Below are 27,372 nucleotides of genomic sequence, written 5' to 3'. Positions count from 1 at the left end.
ATTGTGATTCTGTTATTAAGAAACATAAACACAGTCCTCCATGCATCATTAAGATAAAAAAAAAAACAGGAAGGGGAAATCTTTAATAATGCTTAAATGATTAGTTTCTTAAATGTAGTACAAACAAATGCATTGATTAATTTAATGCAGAATGTGTCATTATACATTTGTTATATTGTTATATGATTCTGACTGTATGATGACCTTGGATAAAAATATCACAGTTTCACGATATCGTGATTACTGCTCTAAAATGTATTTCTTTTAAATGTCTAGGTAAAAACAAAAACCTTTTCCACCTTTGAACACAATATACTTTATTTTGAAAAACATTTCAAATATTTTGGAGCAGTAAACATGTCAGGCTAAATAATTCAAATGAATCATTGACTTCTGCTGTCTTCATTAGTTTCAAAAACACTGATTTCTTTACATTAAAACAGCATCTTTGGAGATCTTTTCTGCTGGTGATACTGTTTTTCTAAAAAAACAAAAACGTAAATAAAAAGTCTTGCGTATAGGAACGGTATAGCAGAAAGTTTGGTGGTTTTAAAACCTTGACTTTTCCAAACCGTGGTAAACCTTGAAAACTGTTATTGTCCCATGCCTCATTCAGATGCATTTTTTCGAAGAAATGTCATTCTCGTCATTCATTATCTGTGGGTTAAGCTGAACTCTTCATGTAGTCACTTCATGCCATATTGTGTTTTTATTGTTTGCTTAACTGCTCTTACAGGTTTACACACTCAAAAAAGACGTTTGTTCAAACTACTTGTTTAAAAGGAGCTGAAACAACACGATTCTTGAGTTTATTTAGGGCAACTTATTGTTTTCTTTAATCCACAAAAAGCAATTCCATGCAAATGTTAACCTTGCCATGAAATAATTTTCACCAAAATAGTGAAACTGTTTGCACGTTGTTTTGTGTAAGCAAGTATTTTACAGTACTTTAATAAATACTCAAAAATGTCTCTGTCAATGTTTTTAAACAATTAGATTTCATTTATTAAAGTCACACAAGTGCCAATTTCACATCTGTCACATCCATAACGGAGACATGTCACTTCTATGTAGCTTTCTTCCCATGAATGCAAAAAAAAGTCATTATTTCATATGCATAATGCATAATTAGCATTATTTCATTTGTGTTGTGCAGTTTAATTCACAGAATTTCTACAAAGTATGTTGTATACTGTAAACTTGCTAACGTTGTTGTCCCATTCATAATGCATGTTTATTTTCCTCATTAAATCTAAAAAAATGGCTACAGATTGAGATCTTTCTGATCCCATCACTCTGTGATTAGTTGTTTTGGAAAATATTAACTGAAGTTTCAATATAATGTTAACATATACTTTGTTTGCGAATTCATGTTTTAATTTTTACTACAAAAGTCACATCTATAACGCTAAAATTGCTCAAAATTGAGTAAGTTAACTTAATTCCTTCATGTTGTCTCAACACAAAGTGATTGATTAGAACCTAGCATATTTACAGTGCAGTATGAATTATTATCTAAATGTTAATCAAATGTAAAATGATTCGATTTTTCTGCTTAACAGCAGTATTTGCGGTGAATACACTGAAAAAATTATTCAAAGATGATTCCTTTGATTTACTCGATTTTATTACGTTAAGTGGTTGTATACTATTTATTTGGGCTGAATTTAAACAAACAAATTAAGTCGAACATTATTAAATTTAATTTGTTTGTTTAAATTCAACACAAATAAATTGTTTGCAACAGTTTTGCATGCAACACTTTTTTCAGTGTACTTGATAAGAAAAACAGATCATATGATACTGATTTAAAATTTTAAAAAGTGTGTATGTATAATATCTCACATGGCACAATCTGCTAAAATCAAACTAAATAAACTAATATCAGAATTCCTAAGCAATTTACATCAGCGATTTATTAAAACACACATTTTCAGTTGAGTGTCTCTGTAAAGTGTTCCTTTGAATTTAACCCGTAGTGCAGGACGTCCTCTTTAACGGAGGCCCAGGCCATGCGTGGAGTGGTGAAGCTGGCGGTCCAGTCGCCCGTGGAGGACAGAAGGACAGCTCCTCCACATCCCTTCACCCTCTGGCTCATGTACTGCAGCGAGGCTTCAGCGGCGCCTACGGCTGATTTCCCTGCATTGCACAAGAAAACACTCAAGTATGTGTCAGTGTCAGCAAAGTTAGCAGCAGAACTATATCTCCCTGCCATCCCATTTATTTTTGCTGTACTTTATCACAAGCATTTCCTGTCAGTGTTGTACATTGTGGATAAAATATAGAGCTGCATAAATAGATGGTAGGGATTTTAAGGTTTAATAAGGCAGTAAAAATCGTATAATGTGGTAACACCTGTTACTGTCATAATCCAATGCGGTATTGTCCATTATTATAATGATTTTATTCACTATTATTATTATTATTATTATTATTATTATTATTATTATTATTATTATTTTATATTTAATAAAGCATCCTGAAAAAAAAGAAAAGAGTTTTTGCACAAACATATTGAGCAGAATAACTATTACTCTTGAGCATCAGATCATCTAATTGAAACGATATCAGAAACTTTAGCTTTCTCATCACTGGAACAAGTTACAATTAAAAAAATATTAAAATAGAGAGCATTTATTTTATACTGTAATAATCTTTCACAATAGTCGAGTAAATTAGAGCATTGCTAATCATAAGCAACATCTTTCAAAACCTGATTGTCTTACAGAGCCCACTTTCACATCATTTTTCATTGTGCACTTATTTTGTCTGGGTTTTCCAACACAATAGAACAATATAAAGTGCATTTGGGCTCTGTGTGTCATTTGGTGAAGCGCTGCATCTACTGTACAGTGTTTGTATCCTTGTTAACGCTCTACAGGTCTTACAGTTAACAATAGATGTTGTTCTCATGGTTTGCTCATTCCATCAATCTTAGTGAAACAACTGGGCTGTTAAAAAGAAGTGGAAAACTTTAGCCTATTGCAAAAAGGCAAACACTGCATCAATATACTACAGTAAAGGCGGATTACTATTTACATTGTTTTATTTTTGCTTTTTTTCCTGTGGACTAGTTCTGTATACAGCTGTACTGGAATGTGTCATTTACTTTATTTTTTAGTTTTTGTTCTTTTGAGCAGTAATTTTGTATTCCAGCTTTAACTGGGGCCTCAGGGGCTTCTAGGAATGTAACATTTGTAGATACAGCTGTGGGAAAAGTTTGAGGAACCACTTGGAAATTCTCAAGTTCTCTGGATGTGCTGGATTTACTTGGTAGGGGTTTGAGTAAAAAGTGGTTGTATCTGAAAAAAGTTTGATGAGAGAATTTGTTATTTTTCAGAAAATGACGTTTGGTCAGAATAACAGATGTTCTCATTGGTTTAAAAATCAAGGTTATTTCAGCAAATTATGATTGGTTACAGTAACTCTTCTGAAGTAAAATAAAACCAGTATTGACTTTACATACACTACCGGTCAAAAGTTTGGGGAGAGTAGGATTTTTAAATGTTTTAAAATAAGCTAATCATGCTCACCAAGGCTGCGCACAGCCAAACACAATTGTAAAATAGTGAAATGTTATTGCACTATAAAATAACTGATTAAAAGTAGTTCATAATTTAATTCAATCATTTATTCCAGTGATTTTAAAGATGACTTTTCAGCGTTATTACTCCTGTCTTCAGAGTCACACGATCCTTCAAAAATCATTCAACTATTAATTATTATGGTTATTAATATTAATATTATTATTAATGGTAATATTAATAAAAACAATAATGACTTGAGTAATAATTTCATTTGAAACTACATACAATAAGTAATAAATACATATTTAATAAATAATTATTTAACAATTTAACTTATTGTTTACATTTATTAAATGCCGTCTTGATGAATAGAATAATTTTATTTAAATTAATAATTAAGAAATAAAGCTAATAATTAAAAAGAACTTAAACTTTTGACTAGTAGCGTATATAATGTAAGACAATATGAATGTTTTAACGTCATATATAGGTTTGAACTGTTTTAACTTCATTTAGATGCTTTAATTTCAGAACAGTTATATACATGCAGTAATCAACGTGTCTAACAACATGATTTTTTTGTTGTTTTTTTATTGTTTTGACCAATTATCATTTTATCTTCATGTCGAATAAGATTTTTATTTTAAAATTAAAAACAAATGTTAGTACTTTGTCAAACAAAACAACAAAAATTGCATTCTACTTAAACACATCCAGTAACTATGTGAGCAGGTTTATCAGTTTTAATAGCCAAGATCATTTGAATCAAAATGATGGATTTTTTTTATTTTATGCCAACAATTGTTAGAATATTAAGTAAAGATTGTGTTCCTCAAAGACATTTTGTAAGTTTTCTACTGTAAATCTGTTTTTCTGGTTTTAGATTTATTTGAACACTCAGATTCCAATTTTTTCAAATGGTTTTCATCTTGGTCAAATATTCCTCTATGCTAACAATATACAGTACATCAGTTGATAGCTCATTTATTCAGCTTTGAGACGGCATATAAATCTCAATTTCCAAAAATTCACAATTATTACTGGTTTTGTAATTGTAAATCTTGATGAACTGAGAATTTCCAAGTGTTCTTGTGTATTTATATTACTCAACCTTGCTAATCAAAATGATGAAGACCCTAATAGCACCCCCAGTAATTGCTAAAACAATGAACTGGTGTATAAAAACAGAGTATGCGCCATTGCAGTATCATTACCACAGAATGCCAACAGCCTGCTGACCCTTCACACTCTTTCCACAGACAAACACACACCTCATTATCATCTGCCTTCTGTGGCAGCGTATCCGATCCTTCCTGTCTCTCTCTCTCTCTCTTTCTCTCTCTCTCTCTCTCTCTCTCTCTCTCTCTCTCTCTCTCTCTCTCTCTCACACACACACACACCAATTAAAATGACTGGCAACAGCAGCATCCCATTTTTGTGTGGTTTGACATCCATACTTGGTTAAACAAAATCTGATAATAATAGCAACATGAGGGTGAGGGTAAATGAGGTATAGATGATCGAGACCTTGTACGCCAAAACAATATGAATACAAACTGCATAATAGTAAACTGATAAGAATTTGTCATAGAAAACTATACAGATAAAAAGTAATGGCCATTAACCTATTTTAGTCATTTTACACACTTTATATGACATTGTTATAAAATGATTTATTGCAGTATTTATTAACCTGGCATCTTAATGCTCAAAATTGAATTTTATTTACTGTATTATAATTGATATCAGCGTAGGGCTGCACAATATATCGTAAAACTATCATTATCTTGATGATAGTATATGAAATATGATAATAGTATATCTTTATCACAGAGAAGTGAAATAAACTAAATAATTTTTATGTGCCAAGGATTCGTGGGCCTCATTGATATGTTGGTTATCCAAATCTGACCAATTAGATGGGGCTTTTTCTATCATTATAAACACCTCTCCAGTAGGTGCTGTTAGGGGAACATAGAGCTGAAAATAAATACAAATGCTGGAAGACAAAGGAAAATGACAACAGCAGTTATTCATGGTGTTTTAAAATCTAAATGTTTATTTTATTATTATTGTGCAGAACAATATCTACTATCGGTTTATTATATGGTCATTATTGATAATTTTGATGATTTAAAAAAAATTAAGTTCAATTCACCTTTATTTGTATAGCGCTTTTTTCTATGTAGATTGTGTCAAAGCAGCTTCACATATATGATTATAGTAAATTAAAACAGTGTTCAGTTCAGTTTTCAGAGTTTAAGTTCAGTTTAGATTAGTTCAGTTCAGTGTGTTTTAATATTTACTGCTGAGAGTCCAAACACTGAAGAGTAACCCATCGATGCGCAGCTCTACAAATCCCGAACTACGCAAGCCAGTGGCGACAGCAGCGAGGAAAAAAAAACTTCACTAATTGGTGAAAGTGAAGGAAAAATAATAAAAATAAAACTGCAAAAATTACTTATAGGCTTTTTTATTTATTATCTCAACACTCAACAACATTGCTAATTTACACAGTATTGTTCAGCCCTATATTAGTGTGACATGAAATACTCCATGTATGCCTATACATTTTTGTTGTTGTTGTTGTTGTTGTTGTTGTTGTTATTATTATTATTATTATTATTATTATTATCATTACTATTATTATTATTCATTCATTCATTCATTCATTCATTTTCTTTTCGGCTTAGTCTCTTTATTAATCTGGGGTCACCACAGCGGAATGAACCGCCAACTTATCCAGCACATGTTTTACGCAGCGGATGCCCTTCCAGCAGCAACCCATCACTGGGAAACATCCATACACTCCTATTCACACACATACACTACGGACAAATTTAGCTTACCCAATTTACCTATAGCGCATGTCTTTCGACTTTTGGGGGAAACCGGAGCACCCGGAGGAGACCTACATGAACACGGGCAGAACATGCAAACTCCACACAGAAATACCTACTGACCTAGCCAAGGCTCATACCAGTGACCTTCTTCCTATGAGGCAGAAGCACTACCCACTGTGCCACTGTGTCGCCTATTATTATTTTTTTATTATTATATTGGTATTATTATTATTAATATTATTATTATTATTATTAGTAGTAGTAGTAGTAGTAGCAGCAGTAGCAGCAGCATGTACACAGATTTCAGGGCATTGTTTTGATATGGAATATTTGCTCTGTAGTGAAGCAGTTATCACACTTTGGGAAAAAATCAAAATGGGAAGATTATTTTTAAAAAATAGTAACAGGACTTGTATGTGAAATAATTTATTTAAAAATTTGATGGTGAATTTTCAGCATTATTGCGTGAGTCTTAAAGAGCACCTATTTTACCCCTTTTACAAGATGTAAGATAACCCTTTCCAGAATGTGTCTTTCAGTTATATATATATATATATATATATATATATATATATATATATATATATATATATATATATATATATATATATATATATATATATATATATATAATAGACTCCAGAATCTGCCTATTTTAGTGTGTGATTGTGGTGTCTGAAAAACAGCTACAAAAACATTGTAGCTGTTTTTGTAGCCTGTGACTTTTAATGCAAATGAGCTGTTTCTCCCTGCCCACTGATCCCATGTGCGTGTCATGCATTACATCAGATAAACAGCACAGTGACAGAAACCAACTTGGGTGAAGCTGAAATCCAGCTCATTAGTCAAATATACCAAGTAAGTTTATTTGATGAATTTGTGTAGGAGTTTATTCAAGCCTTTTTGAAATGATGAGTCACACACAAATGCTGTTTGCAGTACACACACACACACACACACACACACACACACACACACACACACACACACACATATTAGTGTTTACTGACACCATGTGGCTGTGGTGATTATAGAAGTTAAGGATTAAATAGTGATTTTACTATTTTTATCACAAATGTGATCTGTTTAAAAAAAAACTTTTTTTTAACTTATAAATCTTATTAAAATAACAGAGTTGTAGCAAATATTTTAATCAAATATATTAACTGCAGAAAAACGTTCTGTGGACGTGTATACCTGTTATTATAGAAACATGGCACCTGTCAATCAATTCGGTGGGCGGGGAAAACCACACTTCTACGCCACATTGCGGTGGGCCTTAAAATCACTTGGATTTGGGTCCAATTTTAACGTCAGGAAGTTTTAAAAAAGACTCTTGTTGGGTTTATTTCACTCCAATATGACAGTAGACACGCTATACACACTATACACAGTTCTGTCCAAATAGCTTACCAAAGTTGATTTTCATCATAGGTGCCCTTTAATGTTGCATTGTCCTTCACAAGTCATTCAATGTGCTGATTTGATGCTCAAAAATTCAATTCAATTCAATTTCAATTCACCTTTATTTGTATAGCGCTTTTACAATGTAGATTGTGTCAAAGCAGCTTCACATAAAAGATCATAGTAAATAGAAACAGTGTCAGTTTAATTTTTAAAGTAAAACATTTCTTATCAATGTTGCTTTATATTTTAGGGATGCTTTATTAAGGACTATTTGACTAGTAAAAAGCACAAAAGAGCAACATTGAAATCTTTCAGTCACATTTTTTTGCAATATTTGCTTCTTTAAGTATTATTTAAAAAAAGAAAAGAAAAATAATGGTACCCTCAATCGTTTAAAAGGCAATACATATTGACGTTTTTGGATTCGGCACAAAATTAAGCAAATATGGTTAATTTTGTATCCCTAAAATGTAAACAAGTGTTCATGCCCACTCACACACTCATCAGGATTAGTGTAAATGTCTCATACCTTGCTCAACGTGAAAGAGGATTAATCTGGCTAAGGTGACTTTGAGAATAGACTCTCCATGGCCGGTACAGGAGACTGCGCCGCTTCTATTGTCTGCATATCCACCAGATCCTTATCGCACAGGAAAAGACACCAGCACAGACAGTCACACGTTAATGTGTGTTACCCCAGGAGAAAACACTCTGACAATTGAGTATTGATCAGAGCTGACACCTTCAAACCGAAATGGCTCATTCAACCGAGGCGCTGCTCCAAAATTAAAGTTGCTGTGACACTGAGATTAGCTCTGTCCTCCATCTCTGATCAGACTCACCTATAATGGGAGAATCGCCAACTCTTCCCACCATTTTGTTTCGGATTCCTCCGGTGGATGTAGCGCACGCCACATTACCCGAAGAGTCCAGAGCCACCGCTCCGACAGTATCATGGCCCCTGAAATGATAGAAAACATGTTAACAATATTTTTCCCCCCACTTAGACATGGTGTTTTCAAAAGGTGCTTTGAAGAGAGAACATTATTATTCATCACACTCTGAGATGTGCCTCTAGCTTAGTTCCTCTTCATCAGTACAGGAACTCAACTTAATGCGCCACGCTCATAATCTCCTGGATAAAAGCTTCAAACTTCCTTCCAAATTTAGCCTCGGTGCAATTACTCTTGTTTCCAATGCGATTTCCAGTCCACAGAAATGCATGTTGTTCAGTTCTGGAGATGTGAGAGATGTTTGAAGCGAGCGTGTTAATGACAACCTCACACATGCTTTTAAGAGTGCCAGCACACCCCAAATTGACTCATCATCATCTGCCTGTCTACAAAGGAAAAGAGCAAGAATAAGTGCCCTTCACCACTCTGAATCACAGCCGCTAGTCTAGCAAAGTACACTCCGAGAGATTGCGGGGAAAGCGTTGTATCAGTTGAGATATTTCTGTAGACACACATGAAAAAGTATGCATTGTTCTTCACCAAAACAAAACAAAACAAAACAATTCTTATGATGTGCACATCAGTCTTCCCTGCCAGTTCACTTTAAAGGAAATAGAATAGAGAGCCGAATGTGGGATGAACAGACACCCTTGTATTTCGCAGCCTTCATATCCCATGAAACTCTGATTAAGGCAGCGGTGCTGTGGAAAACAAGCGTGTGTTATGAGCTTGAAGCCGTGAGGAGGACAATAGTTCAAGGTGAAATTAAAGGAAGCAGCCTCCGTGCCGTTCTCGCCAGAAATGGGAGAGCAAACATAGTCCTCGTGGAGAATATTTGTCTGAAGCAGCTGGCGACGAATCACTTGTCAGGTCTCAGATTCGAGGCATCAATCATTTTTGGCAGGCGCTTGATTGCTCTTTTAAATCACTCGCGATGCCTGGATCTTGCTCATCGGTTCAGGGGAAAATTGGCTTTTAAAAGCAGCTTGACGGTGGACTGTATTTCACACTTCAAAGTGATCACAGAGTTTTGCTGAAGATCTTCACACATGTATGAACGGCCTAATGAAGCGTGGCGATATTGGAATAAAATTTGGTAGAGTTCTCATTAGGAAGAACAGGTGGTCTTCATTTTTTTAATGTAAATGGGTTTTCTATACACTAGTCATTAAATCTAAATTTTGGTATATGTTTATCAGAGTATGCTTGTTTTGGCCTGATTGAGTAGAAGTTAGAAGAAGGGAAGAAGGCAAATGTGACCATTTAGTTGTAGTCTGGAGCCCCCTTAGTACTAAAACGGTCATGCACTTAATTTTGTTGGAGGGTTTGCTTAGGTCCTCTTATTAGGTCAATTTTAATTTAGAAGAATTTGCCAATGTTTCTATCCTGCTACATATCAAATTGTAGCAGATAAACAGTGCAAAAGGATTACAATTTATTTACATTATCTTCTGATTCAATATAGTCAATGTTAGGGCTGCACGATTCTCTCTAAAATGAGAATCACAATTATTTTTTGCCTAAAATCAAGATTACGATTTTTCCATGATTCTGTAGATGTAAAATAAAGGTTAATATGAGTAGATTGTTATTATTGTTAATCTCAAATACATGTTAAACCAACAATAATAATATCAGGCTTATGTGTAGGTCTACTTTTGGTTAAAATGCTCAATTTTGTATAGACTTTGAATGGTGGACTTGAAGTAGTTACGCTAGAGTAGTTATGCTGAACATTTATTTATATGCACAATAGTTTGTGTTAGCTATGAAAGATAAATCATATCAAATGCTTGTTGTAATCGTAACTTTAAAATGCAATATGATCATTTAAATGATTTGCGCGTGTTCGGTTTTACTTTCACTGGCGAGTGCACTCATGGCTGCCGTCACTTTGAGGAAAAAAAAAACATACATGCAAAGCAAACTTCCGCACAGCTCCCAAACGATCACTCTGTGCAACAAATTTAATGTTATTTACAACTTTATTCATAGCAACACTGGATCAGTCAATAGCGTGGAGTTTGGTGTTGAGCTATGTTCGTTTAGACCAAAGGTGCCCAAGCTCAGTTCTGGAGGGTCCTCCATAGTTTAGCTCCAACTTCCTTCAACACACCTGCGTGAAAGTTTCTCGTATACCTAGAAAGAGCTTAATTAGCTGGTTCAGGTGTGTTTAATTGGGGTTTGAACTAAAATATGCAGGACACCGGCCCTTTCGGACCAAGTATAGGCACCCCTGGTCTAGACAATAGCACATGGAGATTAACTGAGCTGTGTAAGAAATTTGATAATAGCAGAAATTATCTTTGGCCACGAATAGTATAGTACCCTTATATATTACATCACTCTCCAATGCTTTATTCTGATGTGATCGCCATCGAATAAACTGGAAGCACTGCCATGCAACTGTGCAAGGCATGCCATGTAATCACCTAAATAAAGGTGGAGGGTAATTGAGTTCTAGGGCCTGTGTGTTAAAAAGCCCAGTGATGGTGGTACAGGGCGAGCAGAGGGAGGCTATCAATAATGAAGCCACAGCGGGCGGGATGAAAGGCAGTAGCTCAGCCAACTGTCACTTAGCACCTCCACAGCACTATTTTTACAGACTCCCTCGGGGGCTGAGGTTACACCCCGCCATGGCCCTGACTCCACTACTACTCAGCACTAAGCCTGGGGAAGTGGAGGTGGCAGGTACGGCTGCTTTTGCTGGAGCCCACACCACTCTAACTGCACTGCCTGAAGCCTCGGGGAATGACTGGAGCGCTGTGAAGGCCAGCATGTGAATATGCTGAAATTCTGAAAATCATACCACTGTTCCATTTAAAACTATAATAATCAAAGTGATATTTGATGTAGATAGAGGCTAGATGATGATTTATTAGTTGGTATACAAGCTGCAAAGATGGTCCGCACTCAGATAAACAATACAACAGGAGAAAAGACAAAAGTTTCAGCTATGAGTCTTCATCTGTGTAATGCATCATCTCTTGATGCTTATATTCTCTGTCATTTAAGGAGTCACAGATCTTGTTTTAGTTTAAAAACAAGATCAGTGAAAAAAAGTCTGAATCAAAAGAAAAAAAAAGTATAACAACATCCAAACAAGTTGCAATGCATCAGACAGATATTACTTTATACAATGTTGTACACCTTGTCTTTAAACAATACAATTTAAATAAATAAATGAATGAACAGAATAAGTCAATATCGATAATGTGAAAAGAAGTAACAAAATAAATTTCTCTATGTATTTTATTCATGATTGCATCAACTAACAATACCGATAAAGATTTTTGTTTTGTTTTACATATCATTCTTAATTGAAATGAACAGCACACATCTTTTTTTAAAAGATTATTTTTTCACTATTGATCATTTATTCTGCAATCACACTACACCTTTTGCACCACTGACTTTGTTCATACACATGCCAATGTTGCAAACTAGAGACCGTTCAGTTCAGTTTGAGAAACTCATGTGAATCAGTTCATGCTTTATTCAATTAAAGATTGATACCTAACAGCATGAACGATTAATTAAATGAACGCAAACTTTCAACCTGTAAAATTGTGCTATTGCGATAAAGTGTAGAATGCATACTTTTTCTAAATTTAACATATAATTGTGTTATCTTAAGTGAAATATTTGCCATGAAACTCTATGCGTGCCCAGGCTTGCATCAACTACATGGCACAGGGGATTGGTTGCTGTCACCTCAGCAGCCAATGAGCTTGCTCCTCTTCAGTTTAAATGCTTCATGTCATCTTACGCTGTTAAGCTGTGGCGCATTTTCGGAGACCCTTCTCCAACCCAGCTTTACCTGTGCTTAGATCTGTTACGTGGGTTACATATGTATAATTTTTGCAGCAGCAGCATGTTATATTGTCAGTATTATATTCTCTTTGACTATTCTGGTAGTAGCAGGTCTCGGTATTTGCTCTGCCATAATAATCAAAGCAGCAACAGCATAGCAGATCTATACCAAATACATATATATATATATATATATATATATATATATATATATATACATATACATATATATATATATATATACATATATATATATATATATATACATATATATATATATATATATACATATATATATATTATATATATATATATATATATATATATAATATATATATATATAATATATATATATATATATATATATATATATATATATATATATACATATTCATTCAACACATACATATTCATTGCCATACTAAATCATGAGAGTGTTCATGACAGAAATATATTTATTTATTTGTTTGTTTTTAGGTCACTAAAAATTTAAATAAAATAAAAAAATAAAAACAAAAGTTGCTGTGCGCATAGAAATGTGTGCCCAGTATCTAGTGAGTCAGGGTCATTTCTCCTATCCTGCAGTACCTCATATACATGTTTAGAAAAAAACATTAAAAAAGTAAACCATTCATATGCTGATTAATTAACCCTACTAATTAATACATATTAATACAATAGTTATACATATTTAACTATTTTATCAATAAGCTTAAAATGACCCACCATTGTGTGTTAAAATTTTTTTTTACTCCATCACGATAGCTGTTGCTGTGTTCCCACTCTTTACGCTCCAGCTCAGTCACCAAATCATGAGCTACTGGAGTACCAATGTGCTCCGCAAACATGCTCGCCCCTCTATCTGTCAACATGACATGATCTGTCTGAGAAAAAAAAACACACACACACACACACACATAAAAGCTTTTAGAATGATGATTAGTAGCATTATCTTTATCTCATACAACTGTCTGGCATCACAGTTTCCAGATCAGATTATAAAAGCCAACAGCAAATGGTGCTAATATAACACTCACTGTGTGCTGTGCTAATGCTGAAAATCAGGTTCCTAACCTTTATCCTCAAACTAAAATTTCAGCGATTCTTTTTTTTTTCTGAAATGTTCAATTATTAGTGTCTGGGACGGTGTGAGCCTGAGGACTGTAGAGTACACCGTGAGTTTTTAAATGTGCTCATAAACCGTTGGAGATGGTATTCTCACTTGAAATGGAGTCATGGATACGTCATGACTTAGCAAGCAGATTTCATACTAGATTTTCAAGCTCCTATTAAATATTCATGTTTGAGGCATGACTAGTGTTATTTATGTTATACAACGCGACTTGAAAGTCTTGTCATGCAATGTTAACCACAGACCTTATTTTCACTCATAAATCAGAAATGCGCTGTACAGAAAGCCTAACTGAGTCAAAAATCCATTCCAGAGGAAACTCAAGGCGAATTTCCCTCATGGGTGACACACAAAACATCTCAATATCAGGCATTCGGCATTGCCTTTCTGCAGACTATGTAAATTGAGATTTCACTTGTTTAACTTGTTAAAGATATCTAATACATATATGTGTATTGGCTAAAACTAGGCTCGATTTGGACTGTCAATGAACATCTAATAGACATCTAACAATAGTCCAAAACTAGACTCACCATCAAATATTAATACATTACTGTCAATTTGATGACAGTGTATTAATATTTTGTTAGATTTTGTTGTCTGTTAGAAACAACCACATTTTATTAGATCTATCAAATCTATTAGACATATTTTTAACAAAATAAGATGCTGGGTGTAATGATAACAATACATATATTCTGTTATGATCACCAGTTGCAGATTGCTGGAGAACTACAATTTGGCCTCTGAACAGAACTACACCTACCATAATGCCCTGCGCCAATCTACAGCCTCTACAGCTGAATAATAATTCGGACACACACGCACAAACAGGTGAAACGTGTCATCACTAATTCCTTGCTGCCTGTACTGACTATTCTGCCAGTTTATGACCAGGATTTTGGATTTCTCTGTATGTATCTGTTTGCCCCTGTTTTGACCGTTGCCTGCTTGACTAATCTTGCAAATAAACTGCACATGGATCCTCAACTCTGTTCACCAGCACCCTGGTGTTACATATACATTGTACGGAGACCCAGAAGGGACATGATGGTGGGGAAAAAAATGGGTGGGAGGAAAAAAAAAACTCGGTGGGAGAAAAAAAGCTGAGTGCTGACTTTCCCACACAAAGATGTTTTGCCTTCCATCGCAAAACTGTTGTTCGATAAACACTTCCTGTTCACTTCATATTTGTCAACCCTCCTGTTTTTGCCATTCTATGCTGCTATCATCCCGTTTAAGTATTTTCCCATATTTCTGATATATTTTTAATCTTGAAAGCACACTGAAATTAATATAAAAATGTCTGCATTCACTTTCTATTCATCAAAGCTGTTCGTAGATCGTCGTCCTGCAACCTCTGAATCAGTGAATGCATGTATAAGCCCTGACTGACGGACATGCTCTGTATAATAAACTGATCCCAGATCAGCTTTTGTACACTGCATTTAAAGTGAAGCTAAAGGGCAGGACTCTTTGGGATTTGGGTGTGTGTTTAAACAGACAAATACACTTAATAATATGGGAACATGTCTGTCCTGTGTGTTTTACTTTTAAACGCAACAAATTTTCTCTTAAATGAGCACAAACAGTTAATAAAGGAAAGGAATGCTTTCATTATAGATCTGTGCATTCTTACAGTGACCCCTCTGTTATCAAACAAAACTAGAGATCCATTTACTGCTCTTCACTCATTTGATAACAGAGGTGTCAATTTAAATGGGATCAGTTTATCATGGAGCGTGTCCCGACAGTCAGCGCTTATACATGCATTCGCTGATTCAAAGGTTTTTCTTTAACGGAAACAAAGCAAATGCAGACATTTTTTATAATAATTTCAATGTGCTTTCAAGATTAAAAATATGGATAAAATATGGGAAATTACTTAATGATAGGATGATAGAAGGATACAATGGTAAAATACAGGAGAATCCAGACAAAAACGGGAGGGTTGATATATATGAAGTGAACAGGAAGTGTTTGTGGAGCAACAGTTTTGCGGGGGAACGCAAAGTTTTTATATATATATATATATATATATATATATATATATATATATATATATATATATATATATATATATTATATATATATATATATATATATATATTATATATATATTCCTATTACTCAGTTTTTTTTTTCTCATACAGTTTTTTTTCTTCCACCCATTATTTTCCCCACCATCACGTCCCTTCCGGGTCTCCATAACATTGTACACATGTATAGTAACATTCTGTTTATTGTAAGCACCTTCAGTTTTGTCATCTGCTGCTTTAAATGATGAAGCAGGAATGAATTCTTTAAAAAATCATTATAGTCATTGTTTAAAAAAATATTATTAAAGTGATTTTAATTATAATGTTTCTCTGTTTTATTTATTTATTTATTTATTTATTTACTTATTTATTTATTCATCCAAAACTATATCTTTGTTGTTTTATCAATTCTAGTCTTTCTAATACATTCTGATTTGCTTTGTTTACGTTCCATTTAAAAATCACAAAACAACAAATGACTCACATAAATCAGCCACATCATAACGCAAGTAAACTTGTTTATTTCTATAGTTGCTGTGCACATCTCCATGCAGAACTGCTATTATTTATTGAGACAATACTCTGCTGTCTCCAATAATACAATTGTATTTCTCTGTGTAAAGGATTAAAACATAACTCTGGCTTAGGAAAGTTTTAAATATTAACATGGTTATTAACGTCATTTTTCTTTGTCAAATACTGTGCGTTTTAGATCGCACAGCAAGAGCATGAGGTCAGTGAAGCTTGATCGCAGCATTGATCAAGACCTGATGAATTTTTAATACTGGCTATTAAGGAGATCTGCCAATCCACTGTAAGGCCAAGGTCTTTTGGGGCAGTCAAGACAGGTGCTGCAACTAATCAATTATCATGTTTTCTCTGGGTTTTGTTTCCTCCATGTCCAACGCCTTGCAAGGTGAACTCTAACATTTTAATCTCTTTGACACCTATCTTCTTTGTATTTTTGTTGTTGATAATTTTAGAGACTAATGCTTCTTGTTAGCTAATGCTGATGCTATATATTGCTTTATGTAATCATGTGCAGAAAACTATCCTACTTCCTGGAAAATATATATTTCTCAAATATTTGTCCTAAGATTTCATGTCGAGTTCTGAGACAGCCTCATTCTCTATTCAGTTCAATAAAAATAGTCTGTTAACTGATCAGATGGCCTTTGGGGCACATTCTGCCAAACATTTTGTGCAGTCCCAGCATGTTTTAGAGTACATTTACACCACAACCATGTATTAAAAATAGAAACGTTATGACCCATACCAGAAGAACTGCACTGTTTGCAAGCAGAGGTACTGTCGAGGAACGCTGCATGCAAGCTTTGTATATTACATTTTACATTGTGGAGGTCTTGCAGTTTTTGCATACTATCTATTTTTATTTTTTTTTTGCATACTATCATACTATCTGAGTCTTCAGACAATATTACCACCTTCTTATTCTCATTATCTTATTCCTCTAATACTTTCTGAATCCATCCTACTTTATGGTGCTTGAGTATTTATTGTAGCAGATGAGTGAAAAATGTATTTGCTGGTGTGGATGCTAATGTAGTTATCATTGTAGATGAGTTTTTTCATAATAAAATCTGTATGACAATATGTATTGAATTAATAAGAAAAAGAATTGTTCATTCCCGTTTTAATATTGATTTCTTATAATGTAAATAATCAATGTATTTCTGTCATTACATTTCTATGGGAGATTCAGTAATGATATGTATAAGGTAATGTTGATGTTTGGTCTTGGCAGCATAGATGTGCTATACTGCCTTATAGATAGATAGATAGATATGATGGATGGATGGATGGATGGATGGATGGAAATATGGATACATAGATAGATAGATAGAAAGATGGATATCTAGACCATTTTGAGGGATGTTAACAAAAACAATGGTCCCAATGCATTTCCTGTCTTACATTTGTAATTTCTATAGCTTCCGAGAATCAAAGAAGATCCACATATTGATAAATAATGTTATGATAGCTGTTTTAACATCAGGTTATGATTAAATTGCCTCTCGTTACAGTTGTGAAATAGTTTGATAAGAAGCAGGAAATGTTCATGGGCCAATGACATGACCACATTGAAATGGTAGATAGATAGATAGATAGATGGATGGATGGATGGATGGATGGATGGATGGATGGATGGACAGATTAATTGATTCATTGTAGTTTCATGACAGAACCATGTAAATATCATTTTAGGGTCATAGGTTTTAGTACTTTAAAAAACCTTTAATAATTCTCTTAATGGTTCCATTGTGCTAAGTTGTCCTGTATATTGAAGGTTAACATGTTTATAGTATTTTGTGCAGATTGGAAATATCCAATAGGTGTTTTGTAACATATTATATGACTTGTGCTTATACATGAAAATTAACATTCTAAAATAATCTGAGACAGAAGTAGGAAATACTGCCTGTGCTTTAGTCTTTTTAGATGTGGAGATAAAGCATTATAAGACCTCTATCTATGTCATTACAAAGAGCACTGATTGAAATCACTCTGAAAATGTGCCAACATTTATTTCCCTTTGAGCCTTTCATTACAAAACTGCTGCTAAAATGGCAATGTAAGGCTTTACAGGCAAAGGAAAATCCAAGGTGTATTATAATCTCACCATGGCCTGTTTTGTCATTTAATCTGCTATAAGAATATAGTTTTATCTACCCAGTTCTGGGTTTTACCTTCAAAGTGATCCATAAATAGACCCCCTTGACAAGTGCAGAGATTAACTATTAACTAGGTCTCTCATCATTTCCAACGTGAATGTTAATTTTTCTGAAATATGCTGCATACTTTATAATCATGTGATATTCTTATACAATAGGACTATAGAAAATCAGATAACCCTTCATAATGGAGAAATGAAATACAGTATGCTTTTATTATTGAGCAATGGAAAATGTAAATCTCGTAGTATATAAAATGAAATGTGTTTGGAAATACAATTCCAGTATCACACTCCATCTTGGTTATAAAATTGCAAAATCTAAAGACAGAAATGGCTTATAAATTTAAGAGTGGAAGTTCATAGGATGTAACACAAATAAATCAAATTAAGTGAATCATGAAATCAGCAAGTCAACAAATTGATGTCAACAAAACACAAGTCAACAAAATGATAATGCAATAGATGGGACGAATTGAAAAGTGATTGAAAAAGAAAGTTTACCTTTTCCATCACAGCGCGAGCGAGACTAACTGGGTTAGCGATGTTTCTAACAGAGGCCACTGCTCCAGCGGCAAGTGTTTCTCCATCCATAATGATACTGTCCAGCTCCACCTCACCAGAAATATTCAGAACTGAACCATGACCTGTGCAAGGGGAAAAAAAAAGTCAATTTACAGTCCAATTCTGAAAGTGCATCTCTGCATATACTCTGTCTGTTTGCCTACCTTATACCTTTACTGAATGCATAGTTTTTTTGTTGGGTTTTGCTGTTGTTAATATTTTTTTAACAGAAAATATGATTCATATAAAAAAGCACTACAATGTCTTGTGTTTATGGTGAATTAAATTAATAAAAATCAGAAATTATGAAATTATATTGAACTGTAAATTATGAGCTGTGTTAAAGTTTTTTGTCTTTGAGTGAAAACAAATGATCAGTTATATTAGTCATAATTGATTAATAATTAATCAAAAGTTAGAACATGCAACTCCACACAGAAATGCCAACTGAGCTGAGGCTTGAACCACGACCTTCTTGCTGTGAGGCGACAGCACTACCTACTTGCGCCACTGCATCACACCCATTTTAATGACATAAAAAAAAAATATTAAAATGTATTCTATTATAGAATTAATAGACTAATCATATAAAATGATCTATTATAACTACAATACTATTAAATGATTAAACAAATAAAAAATGTCTGTAAAAAATCTGATAAGGTCAAATGATTAGCCCTTTAAGCAATTTTTTGTTTTTGATAGTCTACAGAACAAACCATCGTTTACAATAACTGGCCTAAATTACCCTACCCCTTAGAAATGTTTGAAAAAAATCTCTCTCCGTTGAACAAAAATTGGGGAAAAAAATGAACAGGGGGTGCCTAAATAATTGTGCAACTTCAACTGACTGTCGTGCTGTATATATGTACAGTATATATATATATATATATATATATGATGTAAAGTAATATATATATATATATATATATGTGTATATGTACATAAATAAATGTATAAATATAGGTTCTAGATTAGTTGTCATGATCTAATTGTCTCACTCATATCTCAGTGTTATCTCACTGGAGTCATGGCCCCCCTGATGTTACTGCAGGACTGTCTTCCACTTGATCTGGAGCTCTTCTTAGTACACTAAACAGGATTGCATTAGTCATCTATTGATCAGACAGAGCCTCCAGGAACCTCAGCGTATAAAATGATCCTGAATGTGCAGCTCTGATATGAGGAGGATTAGCCATTTCACTTACGCTGCCAGTAAACCATCGCAAATGAGATTGGCACCGACAGGCTGGGTGTGTTAATGAAGTGTCTTGTTTTACCCTGCTTTCCTCCTTGTAATCTGATAATTATTTGAGAAGCTCTCACCTTACTCTCTAGATGATCATTAATGAAGTGTCAAGGGTGTTTGCTGTAATACTGTCCCACTCAGAGTCTCTCACAAACTACTGAATCTGCACTTCATCTGCTCCAAGGCTCCAAGAGAAAGTCACGCTGACCGTGGCATTTGGTTTAAGTGCATTTATTTTCAAGTGGACTAATTGGAAATCATCATTAAACCACTTTTGTTTGTGCTATGGAAGTGGCAGTTTATAGAAAAGAAAAGTTTACTTTTTTTTGAGACATTAAATATGACAAATCAATAATAATAACGATAGTAATTTTGTACATGTTGACTTAGTATGTCACGGCCATTAAGTCTAGCCTTTTATACATGACTTTAAAAAAGGAAATATTTGTTAACTAAAGCATTTGTTTGCTTTTTTTGTATTTGAGGTGTTTGGTTTGATTTCAGCTAAATACAAAGTGATAGTGTAAAATTCAAAATGCAGGTACAATACAATACAAATAAACTTGTTGTCATTTTAGAGCATTAGTTTAAATGACAAAAAAGGGGTTATGATTTCAGATGTTTTTTTATGTTTTGACACTTGTTTGTTTATATATATATATATATATATATATATATATATATATATATATATATATATATATATATATATATATATATATATATAAATATATATATATATATAAATATATAATTTTTTTTTTTTTATTGTTTTTTTTTTGTAAAAAATAAATCAAAATTTGGTGGAATAAATAACCTTTTGAAAGGAAGTTTAAAACATTTGTCATCCTGTCAAAAATGCTCAGTGATATATATCAGCATACACAGTATATACAGTTGAAGTCAGAATTATAAGGCCGCCTGAATTATTAGCCCCCTGTATTTTTTTTCCCCAAATTCGTGTTTAACGGAGAGATTTTTTCAGCACATTTCTAAACACAATAGTTTTAATAACTCATTTCTAATAACTGATTTATTTTATCTTTGCCATGATGACAGTAAATAATATTTGACTAGATATTTTTCAAGACACATCTATACAGCTTAAAGTGACATTTAAAGGCTTAACTAGGTTAATTAAGTTAACTTGGCAGGTTAGGGTAATTAGACAAGTTATTGTATAATGATGGTTTGTTCTGTAGACTATCGAAAAAATATAGCTTAAAGGGGCTAATAATTTTGACCATAAATGGTTAATAAAAAAATAAAAAATTTTATTCTAGCCAAAATAAAACAAATAAGATTTTCTCCAGAAGAAAAAATATTATCAGACATACAGTGAAAAGTTCCTTGCTCTGGTTAACATCATTTGGGAAATATTTAAAAAAGCAAAAAAAATTCAAAGGGGGGCTAATAATTCTGACTTCAACTGTATACATATATGGGGCTGCACGGTGGCGCAGTGGGTAGCACATTCGCCTCACAGCAAGAAAGTTGCTGGTTCAACCTCAGCTGGGATAGCGTTTCTGTGTGGAGTTTGCATGTTTATCCGCTGGGTACAACATATGCTAGATAAGCAGTGGCAACCCCAGATAATAAAGGGACTAAGCTGAAAGGTGAATGAATGAATGAATGAATATATATATATATATATATATATATATATATATATATATATATATATATATATATATATATATATATATATATATATATATATTTAAATGATTACATTATATTAAATTATTTAAATAATAATTTACCTCACCTAAAAAAGCCTCAAAAGTACATGATGTGGTTCAACAGGAGTAATATTTGTCAAACTGTAGTGAGTTTATTAATCTGCTGTCACTCTATGTTGGCGGAGTAATACAGAAGGGTGAAGAGGCTGTATGAGTTCTGATATTGCAGAATATCACAGTCACAGAGTCGAGAACTACAGACAGGATGTTGTATAAATATATATAAAGAAAGCATCTTGAGTGTGGTGTTTAAAATAAACTTATCCATGAGTATTTTTCCTTTGAGAAAATATATTATTATTATTATTATTATTATTATTATTATTATTATTATTATATTTTTTTTAATAAAAAAAGTTTAGAAAAATAAATACATTTCACTGTAAAAAAAAATACAAAAATAAAATTGCTTTTTTTTTTATTTGGACAAGATTTCAATAATAATAAAAAAAATTCTCATGTAATTGTATATGCATTACGTTGTACCTGCATCAAATGTAGGGTCATCTTCTAAACACCTCACAGCTGTTTCAACAGCATCAATAGCACTTCTGCCAGTCTTAAGAACAGCATCTCCTGCCCGTGCCGCCGCCTTGACTCCTGCCACAGACGATTCTGCTAATGCGTCCGGGATGCTCCACGCGCCACCATGAACCACAATCACAGTCTTCATCCTCTGTCCTCCGTCAGCCCTGACAAAACTAACGGCAGGAGAGAAGATATTACAGAGAGCTCCCGCATTTCAGTATATTGCCCTTGGACTGTAGCGAGCTGTGTAATTTATTGGGATGAGCACTGACAGAGTGGCTAAATGCAGCTTTCACAGCTCATCTCCATGAGAAGGGCGTCCGGGGTTGTTTACAGGAAGCAGGTTTTCAGGCTCCTGTCATGTTTACTCCAGCTCTATTAAACTGAGGACTTTGAAAGATGAAAGCAGCGTTTTTGTTTTGCTTTACTTGAAACAACTTTCATATGTTGTGGCAACCATAAATGCACCACAGCTAAATGAGAACACCACGGCAAATATGTGGCAAGCAAAAAACAATCTGGGTTCAAAGTGTTTATGTATGATAAGCTGTGGAAACAGACAGTGTCATCAGAAGAATAATAAAATCTAAATAATTTATTAGAGAAACAGACATACAGTGCTCAGCATATATGAGTACATATCTGTAAAAATGAGCAAAAGTCAAGAGAAACAAAAAAAAAAGTGTTGAAATGCAGTTTGTAATTTTTGCCCTACTATTTTGCCCAGCATCCTCTATTAACAAACTTCAATTAGTACAAAATGCAGCTGCCAGAGTTCTTACCAGGTCTAGAAAATTTGATCACATCACCCCAATTTTATCCTCCTTACACTGGCTGCCTGTTAAGTTTCGTATTGAATTTAAAATATTGCTTCTTACATATAAAGCTTTAAATAATCTAGCTCCTGTTTATCTAACCAATCTTCTGTCTCGCTACAATCCAACTTGCTCTTTAAGGTCTCAAAACTTAGGGCTTCTGGTAGTACCTAGAATATCAAAGTCGAGTAAAGGAGGTCGAGCCTTCTCATTTATGGCTCCTAAACTCTGGAATAGCCTTCCTGATAACGTCCGAGGCTCAGACACACTCTCCCAATTCAAAACTAAATTAAAGACCTATCTGTTCAGTAAAGCGTACACTTAGTGCACCACTTAGGGGGCTTCCACACAAGTTATGCATCTTGTTGATATACACTGTGAACATCAGCTACGCTAATTATTTTCTTTATTCTCCATTTCCACCTGGGGATACTCTTCCTGAGGCCCCCAGACTATGCAGAGTCACTGATTCGATTAAAGACCAACGACGAGATGATCCCAAGGTTTCCATATCCTGGACCAGGCCGAATCCTGAGCAGCTACTCTGATGGTCATGGAAGAGTGGAAAACATGAGACTGATTCCTGTGACGCTCCAGAGACAGATCAGTCTTCGCTGAGGCCAGCTTCCAGCCTCCGCCACTAAGACTGCAGCTCTGCACAAGACGTTGGCCAGCTGAGAAATTAAAATGATTGTGCCCAACTAAGCCTGGTTCTCTCAAGGTTTTTTTTTTTCTTCACTTCCGCCATTGGTGAAGTTTTTTTTTCCCTCTCTGCTGTCGCCACTGGCTTGCATGGTTCGGGATCTGAAGAGCTGCGCATCGTTGGATTGCCCTTCAATATTTGGACTCTCAGTAGTGATTATTAAACCACACTGAACTGAGCTCAACCGAACTGAACTTAAACACTACAAACTGAACTACACTGTTCCTTGAACTACACTGTTCCTATTTACTGTGACCTTTTATGTGAAGCTGCTTTGACACAATCTACATTGTATAAGCGCTATACAAATAAAGGTGAATTGAATTGAATTGAATATTTTGCATAAATTAAAACACATTGTCTTTCTATTTCTAAAGATGTTCATTGACTAAAATATTATTTTATTAAATATATCCGTTTAATAAATCTGATTTGTTCAAATGCACCAAAATATATGACCGATATTCACAGAGAAATGGATAAAAATATTAATTTCCGAAATGGTCTGTACTCAGTTATGCTGAGTATTGTTATTTATTTTGAATAGAATTTTATATATTTTTATTTGTTTTAAGTCAGCGCTTGTTGCGGAAGACTTGTTCTCATTTATTTTTGTCTTAGGGATTTTGGAAATGTCTCTTAAATGTCTTTGACCTCCATAGTATTTGTATTTCCTGCTATAGTTTTCAATGGCTTACAACACTGATCCAAATATCTTCTTTTGTTTTCACAGAAAAAAGGGTGGCGATAAAGTCTGTTAGTGGAGGGTGAGTAAACAATGACTTTATAAACTTGATTTAAAGCAGAAAAAGCTTTTTGGTTGATATTTTTTAACCTTATGGGTAATTTATTTTTAATTTTTTTGTTCTGTTCAAATTCTGCTATTAAACATGACTACCACAAACATTTGCGTTCAACAAAAGCAATTGATTTAACTACCTCAAAGCTCACAAAAGGTCTGTCTTTAAAGGTTATTATTATTATTAGAAATCAGTTTTCCTGTGGAGAAAATGAATGAAGCTTCTACTTCTAGACTAGAGCCCTACTGTTGCACTCTGTATTTGATGGAAGGAAATTACATTTTCCTTTATATTCGCAACCATAATTGTACTAAACCTTGAACATTTTAACTCTATTAAAACGGAAAATTAAAATATTTCTTTAAGAAATCTTTGCATGATGGTTCAAAATACAGAGAAAATTGCATTTTGTTTGTTGTGTAGAGAACATTAATATGATCTTTTTTCTTTTTAATTACATAAAAAAAAGTATTTATTTATCCTGTCATTTTATTTTTTGGCTTTTTTTAGTCACTTTGGTTCATTTTTGTTTAGTACTGCACTTTGAAATCAATATGATATCTTTTAATGCGTTCTGGAGAACATATTAAGTACAATTTAACTTGTTTTATTACATTTTCATCCTCAATTCAGTTTTTTATAGTCTTTCTCAGAACAGTAATAAATAAAAAAACATGCATTTTGCATTATCTGTCTTTGTTTTTCACCATGTTTTCACAGATTTTGCAAGGGGTTCCCAAGCTATTTTCTTCTGTATTGCCATTTTAATCCACACAGGCATGTAAAATGAAACTGAAAAGCTGCGCTGAACTGTTCAACCACTCTTCCTTGCCTTTAGATTAATAAAAAGAATTAATTATGATCTTGTATTAAGAAAAAACAAACATGGATGATAAAGACATATGTAACTGCTCCAGTCAAGTGGAATCTATACTATCAGTGCATTGTCAAACAGTACAGCAATGTGCAAAGTACAAGGCTGTTTACATGAGACCAATATCACTATTGTCTCACACTGTCTACTTTGCTAGTGTGACAGATGCATTTTTCTCAGCTGTCAGGTACAATAACTGATATAAAAATAAAAACAGTTTTCATTTACTGTATTTTGATGAATTTTAGACTTGGCTAAACTACATCTCTTTTAACTATTGATCAAACAAACTAAAATGAACTTGATTTTTATTGATAACTTCAGTCTCTCTCTGTAAAATGAGTAAAGCAAATATATAGTGCAGACTACCACATTTTAAGCCTGTAAACTTAACAAAAGCTGGCCACTTTCAATTCATAGTCTCTTATTTCTTATTATACTTAAACAATAAATGTACTGTATACTCACTGTCTGTGTCCTTGTCGGCTGCAAAATTGTGAATTATTGAAGCATCATCCAGCAGAACCGTACACCAGAACTTATCTATGTGTCTTTTATTGTGTTGTGTTATATAACATTGAGAACAAAAGCCAAGTCTGGTCTGAGACATTCATTGAAGGGTAGATGTAAATTATTGATCGACTTAATGCTGCTCATTCAAGAGTTTGCTACTTTTTGCACAGCATATACATTGTAGACTCAAGCGTATACTGTAGGTTGAGAACATTTAGAAGTGATTTTAAAGTTAAACACAATTTATGGATGCAGGAAACCACCCAGAGATTATAGTTTCACACATATATTTATAGTTTTATTAACATACATAAACATTTCTATTTATAGTTTACTACGTTTTATAACCATTAAGACAATATGTTACATAGTCTTGTTAATATTCAACCTTATGGAGGAGTGGAAAAAGTCTGCAAGGGAAAATAACATTACTGCCTTGTTATTCAAACACTGTATGTTTATAGCTTGACATGTTCCCACCATACCTAACTAAACCTGTGTATAGTTTATCTAATGTTTATCAATTTATTTTTTTATATTTAATACAAAAAACATCTTCTGTACAAAGTAAAGTTGATACTTTAATAGACCTTTACAGTAGTGGTTCTTTTTTGAACATATCATCTTAAAGAACCCATTTATGCCTACGTGTTTCTTTGTGTTAAATGTTTTTAGTTTGTCACATTTTTTTTCTCGCAAATCTGTAATTGTCAAAACACCTTGCTGATTTTCTAGAGCTCAACCATCAGCCATACAGTCTGTCAACACTCTGTCAACAGGTAAATCATTTTTTCTTTGAGTTTAACTTTGTAACTGGTTTATACTATAGTGACTATGGCTGTTCCGTTGCATATATTGCATTTGATTGAAAAAAATATCTTACTGTGGGTTATGTATAAGCATTCTCAGTCACAAAAGTATGAAAAATAATGACTCTAAAACTGTATCTTTTTAACACCATAAAGAACTTGCACACTGTTTTTTTATACAGTTTTTTATACCCTAACAGTCCAAAAGATAAGTTAATAACTATTGATTAACAAAATCAATGTAATAGAACTTTATGAAAATGGAAAATTATTACAAACAGATAAATCATAGTTTAGTACAGTTTAGAAGCCTTTTCCTTAAGAGAGTATCAATTAGTCACTGCATGGAATAGAATGAGTTGTTTAATG

General features: G+C 33.5%; 1 protein-coding gene across 2 annotated transcripts; it reads right to left on the bottom strand.

Annotated features, from left to right (window-relative positions):
• Window positions 1-1,295: 1,295 nt before the first annotated feature.
• si:dkey-103j14.5 (isoaspartyl peptidase/L-asparaginase) lies at window positions 1,296-26,258 on the bottom strand. Of its 2 annotated transcripts, none has more exons than XM_056470927.1 (7): window positions 26,150-26,258; window positions 22,448-22,662; window positions 18,911-19,053; window positions 13,270-13,427; window positions 8,620-8,738; window positions 8,307-8,417; window positions 1,296-2,139 (listed from the first exon to the last, which is right to left on the bottom strand). In XM_056470927.1, exons 2-7 carry the CDS (start codon window positions 22,632-22,634, stop codon window positions 1,934-1,936), a joined length of 924 nt encoding a protein of 307 aa, XP_056326902.1. In that variant the 5' UTR covers window positions 22,635-22,662; window positions 26,150-26,258; the 3' UTR covers window positions 1,296-1,933. The 2 variants fall into 2 exon arrangements, with proteins under 2 accessions (XP_056326902.1, XP_056326901.1); XM_056470926.1 differs by having other exon boundaries at window positions 22,448-22,653; window positions 26,150-26,257.
• Between the last annotated feature and the right edge of the window lie 1,114 nt (window positions 26,259-27,372).

Source organism: Danio aesculapii, chromosome 13, assembly GCF_903798145.1.
Source record: "Danio aesculapii chromosome 13, fDanAes4.1, whole genome shotgun sequence".
Classification (NCBI taxonomy): Eukaryota; Metazoa; Chordata; class Actinopteri; order Cypriniformes; family Danionidae; genus Danio; species Danio aesculapii.
Note: the sequence above shows the minus strand (reverse complement) of the source record. Positions and strands in the feature narration are given on the sequence as shown.

What these genes read in the sequence shown, in the direction of transcription:
- si:dkey-103j14.5 (XM_056470927.1), bottom strand. Translation starts at nt 22,634, where the DNA reads ATGAAGACTGTGATTGTGGTTCATGGTGGCGCGTGGAGCATCCCGGAC. An exon ending in CTCGCGCTGTGATGGAAAAG is followed by an intron (nt 13,428 to 18,910) that starts GTAAACTTTCTT and finishes TTTTTTTCTCAG; the next exon opens with ACAGATCATGTCATGTTGAC. An exon ending in CCTCTTTCACGTTGAGCAAG is followed by an intron (nt 2,140 to 8,306) that starts GTATGAGACATT and finishes TGTGCAATGCAG; the next exon opens with GGAAATCAGCCGTAGGCGCC.